The sequence below is a fragment of the Parus major genome, chromosome 5, assembly GCF_001522545.3.
Source record: "Parus major isolate Abel chromosome 5, Parus_major1.1, whole genome shotgun sequence".
Classification (NCBI taxonomy): Eukaryota; Metazoa; Chordata; class Aves; order Passeriformes; family Paridae; genus Parus; species Parus major.
The window spans coordinates 17,566,778-17,579,441 of record NC_031774.1 but is presented as its reverse complement, the minus strand read 5'-3'; the positions used below and the strand labels follow the sequence as shown (position 1 = coordinate 17,579,441).

Here is a 12,664-nt window from a genome sequence, read left to right as displayed (position 1 = left end):
AGTGAAAAGATACAGATTTGAAGGGTGGGCTGCTGGATAGAAAAGAAATTGGCTGGTTGGATGTAGTCAGAGAGTTGTGGTCAGTGGCTCTATGTCCAGGTGGAGGCCAGTGACAAGTGATGTCCCTCAGGGTGCAGTGTATGCTCATAGACCAGAAAGCCAATGCATCATGGGCTGCAGTCAAAGCAGGATGAGGGAGGGGATTCTCCTGCTCTACTCTGCCCTCATGAGACCCCACCTGGAGTGCCATGTCCAGCTCTGGAGTCATCAGCATAAAAACGTCACGGAATTGTTAGAGTAGGTCCGGAGACAGGCCACAAAGATGATCAGAGGGCTGGAGCACCTTTCCTATGAGAACAGGCAGAGAGAACTGGGGATGTTCAGCCCAGAATAGAGAAGGCTTCAGGGAGACATTAGAGGACCTTCCAATACTGAAAGAGGGCACAGAAAGAGAAGAGGGAGAGTGACTTTTTACACAGGCATGTATGGATAGGACAAGGGTGTATTATTCCAAACTAAAAGAAGATATATGAAATGTTAGGAAAAATTTCTTAGGGGATAGTGAGGCACTGGAGCAGGCTGCCCAGAGAAGTTGTGGATGCCCTGTCCCTGGAAGTGTTCAAGGCCAGGCCAGGTGGGGCCCTGAGCAACCTGGTCTAGTGAATGGCATCCCTGTTCTTAGAATGGGGGTTGGAATGAAATTATCTCCAAGACCCCTTCCAAACCACACCATTTTATCATTCTGTGATTTTAATAAAATGTTGTCTTTGCACACACACGCAAAATAAAAAAACAAAAAAACAAAAAAAAACCCCACCCTTCATTTCTTAAGTTGGGGTGATTTTAGGAGTTAACAACAAGCAAAAAGGAAGAGTAAAGTTATGTTGTAATTAAAAAGATTCCTTTCATACGACTTAGAAAAATTACGTATCCTAATGCTGTCCTGCATATAGTTCTAAGCTTTGAAACTATATGCTTTGTTTTAACCTTGTTACAAAAGCTTTGGGAGACGTTTTCTCAGTACTTTCCGGTGCTGGATCAAATACTTCTTGTTGCCCTCAAGTTTTCTATTACTGGATATGCTTGCATGGGGCTTGGATAGAAGAAAACAAGTTAACAAAAGCTCATGTATTAGCATCTGGAGATGCTGTTTGAAGGTAATGCAAGTCCAGGATACTGCCAGTAAAATGGTTAGGGAGTGTCCTCAGCAGAGACTGCCAAAGACAAATAATTTCCTGCAAGGGTTCTGTATTTGGAGGCAGTGTGTGCTGATTAAACTCATTAAAGTGCTTGAAGGAATGAGGGTGGTTCCTAGCGGCTGAGCATTTGTTGGGGTCAGACTAATGGCTGAAGATCCCTCCCTCCTAAAAAAGAGGTGAAGCCAGAGGCTCTGGAAAGCAGTGTAAGACACAGAGTCAGAATAAGTCTCACTTCAACTCAAATATCTGCAGTATACAAGTCATTCCCCTCAATAATTATTTTGTACAAGTTTTTCACAGACAAGCTGCATCTTGTTAGTGGATTTTTAACTTCCTGCGCTTTTATTTCATTGGCTGTACCAGCAACTTTATATAATGATACATTTTTTATTTCCTTGCATGTGTTTTGAAAAAGATGCTGCCTGTCTGTGCCAAAGAGAGCACAGGGTGGTGGCAGCATGATCAGTTATGTTTGCATCCTTGTTCCTTTGGTTTTGGCTAGGGAGCATCACTAGCTCTGCAGTGCCCAGGGTGAGATCTTGGGTATCAGCCAGGACATGTGTCCTCACTCTGCTGCTTCAGGTACGTGTTGGGGGTGGGTGGCCTGCAGCTGACAGTGCCAAAACCAGGGAAAGTTTTAAATAGCAAAAGGAGCCTTTAGCTTACCCAAAATTGCCAAGTATAGCTGGAGCAAAGAATGACGGGGGAAGAGTAATGTGTTCTGTAGTGTTGGTACATATACCAAAAAGAATAAAATACAGTGTTTCAGGAGGAATGCCTGTCCGAGTGGAGAATGACCATCATTGTAGCTTCCTTTAGTTTATGGTTAAAGAAATGCAAACTGCTTTTCTAGTCTTAAGCAAATAGAAGAAGCCAGTTACTAAGCTCTGTGCTGATATAGTTCCCTTCCAAGTCAGTGCATCACCCCAAAAAAAGAGGATTTTTTTTGTGTCCCCTTTTAATAGACACTGGAATAGAAAAAGAAGGGAATGCAAAGAGAAAAATTAATCTTCAATTCCCAGAAGAAGCATGCGGACCTTTGCATTCTTCAGTTTACTTATTTTTTCAAATGAAAAATTATTTATATAATAATGTTTTAAAAAAATAACTCATGCGTCTTTGATTTTTGTACAGTCCTTTGTCTGGATTTTTTTGGGCTATTGTTGTCTCTAGAAGATCAGCTCACATTAAAAAGAGTTTCAGAAATGTTTGGATGCTCTTTTATTCCTCATGAGGTCTAAAAATAGAAGCTGACAAAGAATTGCTTATAGATTCGCTCCTCTGTTAAGAGGGCTTAGCTTATGTCTAAAGCTGAATTTTCTGGCTTTGCAACAGAGTTGAGCTGGGTTTACTGAGCATAAGCAGAGAGGAGACCAAATCTCTTTATCAGCCCTCCTGTTTATCTCCTCTCATTTCCATCCTTGGGGAGAAGAGTGCCAGGACACCAAAAATGTGTGTGAGAATGAGAGCCTGTGAGTCCTGGCAGCAAAGGAAGAGGGGTAGTAGGGAGAGGGTTGAGAGAGGTTTTATTTATTGGTAGTGCTGCTCGTGTTGAGGAAGATGGATAGCATAGAGTTGCAGTCTTACATGTCTTTTTAGTTATTTCTATAACTAGGAGACTTGGCCAATGTATTTGGGTTTCTTGATGTTGCTGTAGTCTAGCAGCAAAGTGTTGTCATCGTTGTCACCACAGCTTGCAATTGTACTGTAAAAACTTGGTGCAAATTGGGAGAATAGAGGCAAATGTGTGTAATTGCATTTAATGTGTGTAAGATGCATTATAACTTGCTAGATGATAACATAAATAAAATCTAATCTAATAAATATAATCTTTGTAATGGTTTGCTTGATTATGATAGTGGCTACCTCTGAAAGGTTGTGAGACCTGCTGAGTTACCAGTGCAATGTACCTGCTCGTATAAAGCTGTGTTGGGCTTTCAGACCTGTATGGGAAATCCTAGGACCTAACCAGGGTAGAAAATGGCCAGAAAAAACTCACACCAGGTTGGTTTTTTTGCAATGGAAAAGGAGCATAGTTTACTTTCTACCATTGTATGCCCTGCCATAACAGAGTATTCCTTCCCCATCAGCTCCAAAGGGACCTGCCTTTCATCTGTGTTCAAAGACTCCTGTGCTGGTAAAGGATGGTGCCTTTGCTGTGCCAGAACTGGAAAACTGACCAACTTCTTATTTCCCTTGCAGTGAGCCCAGGGGACGAGAGAGTGTGGATTGCCTCCTGCCTTGCCTCTTCTCCCAGCCGCCTGCAGTGAGCTCTCACGTGCCAGAGGACGAGGGTGGAGGAGAGCAGCCACGTGAAGCTGGGGTGGTGGGGGTGAGCCAGAGGGTATTCCACTGGTGGGCTGTCACAACTGAGGGTCCCCACCACCCTGCAGCAGAGACAACTGGCTCCTGCCAGGTAAATGCCTTCAGGGGAGTGGACAACTCCAGCTGAACTGATGAATCTTGGCACCTGATACAAGGCTCAGGTAAGGGCACATTGCTTGGAGCTGGGGTTGTGTTTTTATCCTGTCTTCTCCAAACTTACAAACTGGCTCTGGAGCAAATGAGAATCACATTTCAGGGCTGTCATATACAGTGGTTACACATGCTAGTAAATCGGCAGGATCTCATCTACAATGGTGCTGGATGCTCTGGCTTGTTGGGGTATTGCTGGTGGCATCAAAGTGAGTTGCAGTTGGTGTTCCCACTACTTCTGGTGAGGGAGGTGACTGTGGTTTTATCTAGCCCAGCATCCAGTGCAGTTTTAGATGCAATGCAAGTTTACTAGGACAGGATACAATTTGAATTTTCTGTAGCACATCCGTGATTCATCTAAAGTGATCTATGGGCAGTCATTTTCAAAGACCCCAAGACAGTTAAAACAAACCTTCCTGCAATTCAGCTGGCTTAGTGCTCGTTATGCTCTTAAAACAAACAAACAAAAAAGCTTGCTTGTGTTCTCCTGGGTTGTAGTCAAGGAAATAAATATGCAAACAGGATCTCCTGTATCTTGGTTCATCCTGCTTGATAGTAATTTCATTCCTGAAGCCGTAGTTCACTTTGTAAGTGCTGGTTTTGATTTTCTTTCTGGTAGCAGAGATGTAATTGTGTGCTGGATTTGAGCTAAGGTTGGGGATGCACAGTGCAGTGCTGCATTTTGAATTGGTGCTGGTCAGGATTCTGGGTTTTTTAATGAGTGAGAATCTGGAGATCTGGGGGTCAGCACAAGTCCTCGATGCAAGTGCATTGAGTGTGTTGTTCATTCTGGAGTAGAAATTTGGGGGTCTAGTGAAAAATCGCTGCTGCAGCAGCTGCAATACCAGAGATGAGGGTGCTGGCCAGTCTTGTACCCAGCCTCAGGAGCAGGCTGACTTCCGCATGGGGCTGGTTCTCAGGAAACAAAAGCTCTGCCTGCAGTCAGCAGCGTGGCCATCACTTCCTCCTCAGCTCATCACCTCAGAGGCACACAGCCAGGCATGCCAGTTCCCACCTGTAACAGCCCACAGTCCCTCCTGAGTGCCTTGGGGGGCTTTGAGGTTTCCTCAGGCTGTGGCGATGCAGTCAGAGCAGTCCCAAAGCTGAGCTCACTTTGGCTGTGCATGGTAGGTATGTGCAGTGGTGTAATGCCGTGGCTTTGCTTCTGAAAGGCTTTGAGCATGTGGGAAAAGAGCCTGTGATGACAGCTCCTCTTGGCTTGCAGCTGCTGACTGTCCCCCCAGATTCTAACACGCAGCCAGGATGAGCAGGTTGCTCCAAGCCCTTAGCCTGTGTGGTTTGAATCATTTCAAGGTGTCTGTTTCGTGCACTTAAAAAGCCCTGATGGGGCTTACTCAGCTTCTCTCAGCTTGCTTTAGTTGCTTTCACTGTTCTGCATGGGCAGGTTTATTCCAGGGTGTGCAAGTCCATGAGTCACTGTTACAGCTAGTAGTAGCTTTACAAGTGAGTAGTAGCTTTAAAAGTACTTGCAGATTGCATGTGTATGTTGTGAGGGACTTTTGCCTCTTAGCAGATGTATAAGCATTTTCACTTACATAGGTGTATATGCTTTTCCTTTTAAACTGTTTCCATAAATCAAAAATTGCAGGCTGATACCATAGATGGCTAAAGACATAAAATGCTGTGCTTAAATGTGCTTTTAAAATAGAATGTGAAACAGGAACGGTGACTTGTGTTTTGACAGTGATGGGTGTGACTGTAGTGAGTACATACCTTTTTTACTTTATTCCACAGCTGTAGTTTGACTCTGATAGAGGCCAGAGTTGTAGTGAAGTATGGTGTGTCAAAACTTGCCTTTTTTTTTTTTTTTTTTGTCCTAGCAGCAGTCTCTGTTTAAAGTTGACACATTCAGAACGAGAACACACATTCACCTAAACCCATTTCTGCTTTTTCAGTGACCTTCTGCCTAATAGAAACCAAGTACAAACATGTAGTCTTAATCTCAAATGACTTGGGTAGTTCCTGTTCTGCAGTACAAAGGATTTAAAAACTGTGTTCCAGAATATCCTCAAATCCATCCCGAGACTGAGAACATGTTGCTATGCTGTGTTTCCTAAGAAGAGATTTTATTGATATTTTCATTTTCAAAAGCTCATCTGCCAAGCACGATGATTGCTGATGAACTGATAAGCGTGAGACATTGTGTCGTGGCTGGGGGTGACAGGCAACATGTGTGTGTCCTGGGCTGTGTCACAAGGAGCACTGCTGCTGGGCCATGGGAAATGCTCAGTTCTCCTGGGCAGCAAGCAGGGCTGCAGCATTGGGCTGGTGACTGGTGGGCAGAGGTTCCCGTCTCCCAGCCAGGCTGGTCCTGGTGGGTGCTATTGTATATGGGACAGTGGGAGCTTGGCAGATCTGACTGGAAAAATACAGGGCTTGTGGGAAGAGTATAACAGTAAATCTGATTTATGTAGATCAAGTCTTGGATTTTTGATGCAGATACTTTCTTCTCACTGCCAATATTTGAGATCCCAGCTGGTGAATTAATTTAAGGAAAGTTGCTTTCATTCAAAAATTGGATATTTTATGTCAGGTTTGCTGATGGTTAGATAATGTTCAATGTGTGTAGGCAGTAACACGTGCATTTTCATTAAACATCTTTAGGCTTATTGTCATTGGTATTAATTTTTACTTCCTTAAATTGTAAACTGGAAGCTGCAAGTGTTAGTGTGAGATGACAGATTGTGGGTGTTTTCATTCTTTCTAAAAGGAGCTAATTCATAACTTTATTTTAGCGTTGAATTTAAATGTGCATGGTTCAGGGCTTTCTGTTGTTTATATCCTAGTAAATTATCTAATACCATTGTTGCATAGTTCACATTTTCTTACTATTTCTGTTCACAGCAGCTTCATCTTGTGGGTTTGTCATGGGAAATCTCTTTGCTAGGAAAATACAGTGCTCTCAGGAGAAAATTGGGGAGCAGGCTTGAGAAAGTAATTTGAGTTTTTTGTGTATTTAGAAAAAAAAGTATGCAGTCATACATAGGTATATGGAGAGGCATGGCAGGTACAACCTGTTCCTATTTATAGGAAGCCTGTTTGCATCAAGTAAAAAATGATGTGTTTCATCAAATCTTTCAGAAAATAAATCTCAGTAGTTTCAATGCACACGAAATGTCATTTCCCTCAAGTAAAGGCTAAATAACATCATGATGTCAAAACTACTCTGGAGTTTAAGCATGTGCAGAATTAAATAAAAACACCCCTATTCAGTATATGTTATTACAGAACTAAGCTGTGTTCTGTTCCCTCTCCAGAGTACTTTGACAACCACCTCCTTGAGTGCAGCACCGTGTGGTCACACCCCAAGGCTGGTGAAGCCACTTGCCATCTCCATCCTTCCCACTGGCATCAACCATTTTCTCTGCTTTCAAGATTTTCCTAAATTTGGACTTCTGCACTGTTACAGAAAGAGAAAACAAATGTGCATATTCCAGGCATGAGATGAAAAACTGGCTCCTTTGCACAAGTCTGGTGTTTCTGGCTGCAGAGAAGCTTTTGCAGAGGTGAATGCCAAAATATATGTGTTCTTGCTGTGCAAATCCTCCCATGGTACCAAAGTTGCTCTTCCTTTGTTATTCTCTTAGAGTGTGGCCAGAGATGTTCAGAATAGCTTTCACTTTGTAAGTGTCTTGAAAAATTGCCCATTTAATCTGATGTACAGTTTATTTTTCCCCTGTCGCCTGCAGAATATTTATATTTTTAGCAGCATGTAAAAGACATCATTGGAATTTTTTGGCCCCATAACAGCAACAACAATGAAGTCAAAACTGGGGGAGTGAAATTGCCTATGTGTTTCACAGGAGATGTGAGAAGGAGGAGATGCAGAAGCATTAGGTGATATGGTGAGACAGTTACTCAGACCTTGCTACATTTGAAAATTAAACTGTGATTAACATGTACTGATCAAAGTTCAAATTTGAAGTAGGAGCTGCAGCCTGGAAAAATAAAAGAACAAATTACAATTTAATATTTCTGGCCTCGCTCAGTTTTGATTGTGGAGTCAATAACAGAGGAAGATACACCCATTCCTGGTGTGAATTTGAAGAATTTGAATTTTTGCAGTATCTGAATGGATGAGTGTAAAGTGGTGCCATACCTGTGCTGCTGCTTGATAAGGGGTCATGGAAGAGCCCTGATTATGTTGCACGTGATACAATATTTCTATCACACAGCTGACAACGAGGAGAAATAGCTGCTTTCAAAATGAAGAGTTAGGGAAAGCTGGATCTCTTGGCCATCTCCATCTAGGCCTGAAAGACATGGTGGTAGCGAGCAGGTTGCATTAAAGAGTTGAAACAATCAATCTCTTCCAGGTGTCTGAAGGCACAGACAAGTGGAGTGAGCCTTGGAGAGTGCTGATGCTTTTGCTCATCATATCTCCCTAATATCTCCTCCTTAATTTATCCCACTCATCAGATGATCCTAAGTGATGCCTTTGGCTGCTCTCTTTCAGTGTTCAGCTCCACTGCTGAGATGTGTCTTCAGTCAGATGCTGGGATAGCATGTCCTATGGGAAGAACCCTTCAAGGGAGGTCTGGATGGCTCCTTGTTGTGGTTTAAGCTATCCATTAGAGAGCTACAATGGTCAAAAGGTTTGGGTATTGTGGCCTGTGGTGGCCTGGCTTTTGGTGGTGCCATAGCTGTTATGTGGTCTTAGCTGGGCTGTCATGGCTCCATAGAGTTTCAGAGGAGGAGGACTTGGTGGACCTTCCCTCAGCCCTCTTCCTGGCAGCCATCCCTGGGAACTGCAGTTCCCTGGGGGTTTTGTTTGCCTACGTTTTCTTCTTGGTGTGTTAGATCCACCTTTGGTGAATGAGGAACTAGTTATGGCTTGACAGGGAGGGTGCTTCTTTGGGCTTGTACAGGACAACTCTCAAGGTGTGTTTGATGTGAGACGTTACCTTGCTCATACATATGTGTATGGGATGAAGCAGAACAGTGGGCACAGACCTCAGATACCTAGACTACTGCCTCTTGCTTAGACCAAGACTGGTCCTTCTCAGCCCAGGTTGGGGCATCTTGCTGCTATGTCGTTTTCTTTTGGAGTTGTGTATAGAAGGTAATCACCTAGAGGCCAATTCACTTGTCTTATGCACACTTCAGTCGGAAAAAACTTCTTTCAGTTTCTTCTTTGATGTTAAATCCGCCTCTGGATGCCCCTACAGAGCATCTCCTGGCTTCCCATCCATAGGTGGGGCAGGAGCACAGTGGTTTGCTGTCATCCACATGGATGCTGTGTGCCCAACTGGCACCTGTCCCGTGCTGGGCCAGTGCTCTTGGCTGGTTTGTGTCTGGATTTAAAAGCCATGTCTTTCATACTGTCATGTGTGTGCCTGAGAACAAAGACAAGACTCCCCTTGCTCAGGCTGGGCTGTGACCCAGAGCAGGGAGCAGGGAGCTGGAGGTCCTGCTGTGTGCAGGCAAGCTCTACAAACGCTCTGTACAGCGGCTGTGCAACCTTAGCCTAATTTTAGCTGTGGGATATGGCTGGAAGCTAAAATAGTCAGCAAACGTTTTTTGTATTAGCACTTCCCTAAAATATTTCACATGCTGTCTACATTTACTTATCTCCTTTCCCTCTTGCTTTTTTTTCCCCTTACAGCTTCTGATATGAAGAAGGATATAGAGTCTTTAATAGCCCAGGAAAAAGCAGAAATCGTCGCCAAGTATGAGAAGGTACCAGCCTCGTGCCTCTTCCCAGCATGCTGGCTGGCGCTGAAGCTGTTTAATCAATTAGGAAAGCATCAGATAAGAACTTTTGCCTCCCTGCAGGCATCACCCCAGTAACCCTCATGCCATTAGGCTTCATGCCAGCTCTCCCTTCCTATATATCCCCTCTCACTACATCCCTGGAGTTTATTGAGGGTCCTATGTCTGCTCAGCATAGATACTGAAAGGTGCTGAGCTTCTGGTGCTTCAGTGCTCCCTTAAAACCAGCATGGCGTATACCAAACAGCACTGTTTTTTCTGATGTACAGTTTTTCCTAGCCTCTAGCAAAAGCATATATAGAATGCTGGATAGGCTGAACTTGGCATTTTTTTCTTTGCTTGGCATTTTTTTTCTGCTTTGTATTTGGCTCTTTAGTCCAGGTTTTGCTCTCTTGGTTCTGTGCCTTTTATCATTTGGGAGAGAGGGATATGTGGGCTTTGGGTGCGGGGTGCAGGCATTAGGGCATTCCTGATGCTGGGACAAGCTCACAGATGTCCTTTCTGCTTTCAGGGCAGACAGGAAGGAGCTCAGATTGACCAGTGGGAAGATGCTGATTTCACACTCTACAAAGTTACAGACCGGTTTGGATTCCTGCAGTAAGTCCTCCTGCCCTCTCCTTTCCTCTCTGACCTCTGTGTGTGTGTGGACCATCCTTCTGCACTGAGCATGACTGGCCCAGCATCTCCCCCATAAGCTGCTCTGTGGCTTGGCTTGATCATTCCCAAATGCAAGAGAAAAGACTAAATGGGCCTCCTTCCTCAACTGTGCATGTCCAGACACTGATGCTTTAAATCTGCTGCAAGGCAGAGCTCAGAAATGGTTTCCTACCACAAGCCTGGCATTAGAAGGTGCAGGCTGGTATTCCTGTGCCTCTGTGGTGTGTCAGAGGGAGAGGCCCTTGTGTTTGCACCTGATGATTCAGGGAGGCACGGGAAGAGATCAGACAAGATACTTGATCGTCTTTGGTTCCCTTAGGAAATCTCCATCCTAACCAAGGTGCACATGAATTAAATACATACCCTGTGCCTGGGAAGAATGCTTAAAAACTTTTTTTATTCTGATTATGAACAAAAGTTATAATAGTAGGTGTTCTGTGTACAGGACGAGGATGGTTTAAAAAATTGCTGTCCAAAAATTCTGCTTCCCTACCCTTTAAATTGCTGATCATGTGTGTATTGAAGAGGAGCTACATGCCCAGGATTTCCAGTTATGTCCAGAGCTCCTGTTGGGTGGTGGAATTTTGGATGGTGCTTCCCCTGCCTCTTTCATACTGGGGACAGCTGTAGGAAGGGCACAAAATCCGCAGGACATACCCCCTCAGGTGTCTGAGGTTGTCCATGAGCTGCAGCACCCTGTGCTCCTCCACACCCTCTCTTGCCTGTGGAGTAACCAGTGACCCCTTGCTTTTCCAGCGAGCAGGAGCTGCCAACCCGCACCGCCTTGGAGGAGAAGGTGAGAGCTGCCAGCTCTGTCATCATGGATGTGGCATCCTTTTCACACCAGCTGGGGAGGGAATGCTTTTTGGGGAAACCAGTGAGCAAGTAAGAGTAAAGCAGTCAGCCAGCACTGACTGGTCACTGCTGCTCACCCAGAGGTGGGGACTCTGCACAATGCCCAGCTGTTGGAGTTTTTATTTTGATGTGTCAGACAACTTTCCTCTCCACAAGACACTGAAAAAGCACCTCTTAAAGCAATATTGAGCTTTTCCCTCTGCTTTGGCACAGTGCTCAGCAGCTGTGGCTCATCAAGGGGACTGCATGTGCAAGGGAATATGGTGGAAGTTGTAGGTAACCATCATCTCCATCCTCATCTCCCCTGAGATTGAGAGCATGTCCTCTGTTAGGACCCTGCTAATGAATCACGTTTCTGCTAATCTGATACAGTGATAGGATTTGAGTCTAGCTCGACCTGCAAGGATTTTTATTGCCAAGGAATAGTCTTGGGAATGCTTTCTGTGTGTTAAGCCTGTGTGTCTTGTCATTTTCGTCAGTGCTGCTTTTAATTACCAAATGCTGAAATTTGGTAATTAAAAGCAGTTTAATTAACCAGTTTCTGTACACACCTGTGGATTGTTTCCAATCCTGATGTGAGGTCTTTGCATAGAAGTTTAAACCTAAGAGAATGAAGTTCTGTGTTTTCAGGAGGCATCTCCTGGGGCTTTTTTTCTTAAATTTCTCTTGTCTTTTCTTCTCTCTTGCACCAGCAAAAACAGCAGGAAATAGAACGTGTGGACAAGTGGCTTAAGATGCTGAAGAAATGGGGCAAATACAGAAACAGTGACAAGGTAAGGAGGAAAAGAAAAAATATATGTATGGAAGGGTAGGTGTGATGGATCCTTCTGATAAGACAGGCTTTCAAAAGTCAATAGAAAAACCAGAGATCTCTGGAACATTGCCTGATTCTACTCATTAGTCTTTAATATTTTAAAGCTTTCCTAGAAATTTCTGGGTTATCAGTTGAGGTAAAAGTCCTGTTCTGACTTACATAGCTTTAAAAAAAGGTTTCCTAAATGCTTCTACCATGCTTGCACTTCTGGTTCCCTGTGCAAGTAGGAGCACAGCAGGGACATTCGTGTGCCCAGCTGGCTCCCTGCTCTGTGAGAGCAGGGGGCAGTGCACACCACAGGTCGCTTCTGTATCTCCACCTCCTAGAAATGATGTGATGTAGGAGATGTGACTGATACAGCCCAGCTGATGTTCCTTGTAAATCTCCCTGGGGGGAGAATTATTTGTCTAGAATGATACTTAGATGTTGTATTTTGCTCCTAGCTCTGCCCCTGAGAAGCCACCTATGTATTACTTGTATACACCTGTCTGTGAAAATCAGGAATGGAAACACTAACATTATGTCTTGGCTTTGGTGTTAAAATGAACTCTGCACCAAACACCACTTCGAAACTGAATTGTTTTTAATAAATAGTATCTGTTATATGTTCCTCTTGCAAACCTTATGGATCAAAAACCCCTTTGAACCTAATGACAAGACCCTTACTGGTAAGGAGAGGAGTGTGGCTGACCTGCTCTGCTTGCAGCACCCTGCACAGGAGAGGGCTGAAACCTGTCATTGCCTTGTTGCCATGGCCTCTGCAGCCTTCATGTTTAGCAGCAGGAGTGGGGTGTTTGGCTGGACTGCTTCTAGCTCCTGCTGGAAGTCTTTGGGAGAAAATTGAGCTTGGTTAAAAGGGCTGTATAGAGAAGAATATCTGAAGAATGTTTGCATAGCTGTAGGAACAACATCAGGCAGAGCATCCTCCTTA

General features: G+C 44.1%; 1 protein-coding gene across 4 annotated transcripts in view; it reads left to right on the top strand.

Moving 5' to 3' along the window:
* Positions 1-12,664, top strand: part of LOC107205557 (USP6 N-terminal-like protein) — a 75,978-nt gene that overhangs the window by 41,429 nt on the left and 21,885 nt on the right. For 3 of the 4 annotated variants that reach the window (XM_015630036.2, XM_015630038.2, XM_033515032.1), the window contains exons 3-7: positions 3,402-3,685; positions 9,301-9,374; positions 9,919-10,004; positions 10,821-10,860; positions 11,612-11,692. In XM_015630036.2, coding sequence (XP_015485522.1) covers positions 9,309-9,374; positions 9,919-10,004; positions 10,821-10,860; positions 11,612-11,692 — 273 coding nt within the window. In that variant the 5' untranslated portion in view covers positions 3,402-3,685; positions 9,301-9,308. Of the gene's footprint in view, positions 1-3,401; positions 3,686-6,952; positions 7,202-9,300; positions 9,375-9,918; positions 10,005-10,820; positions 10,861-11,611; positions 11,693-12,664 lie in introns of all 4 variants that reach the window. The other variant, XM_015630037.2, reaches the window with a different exon arrangement.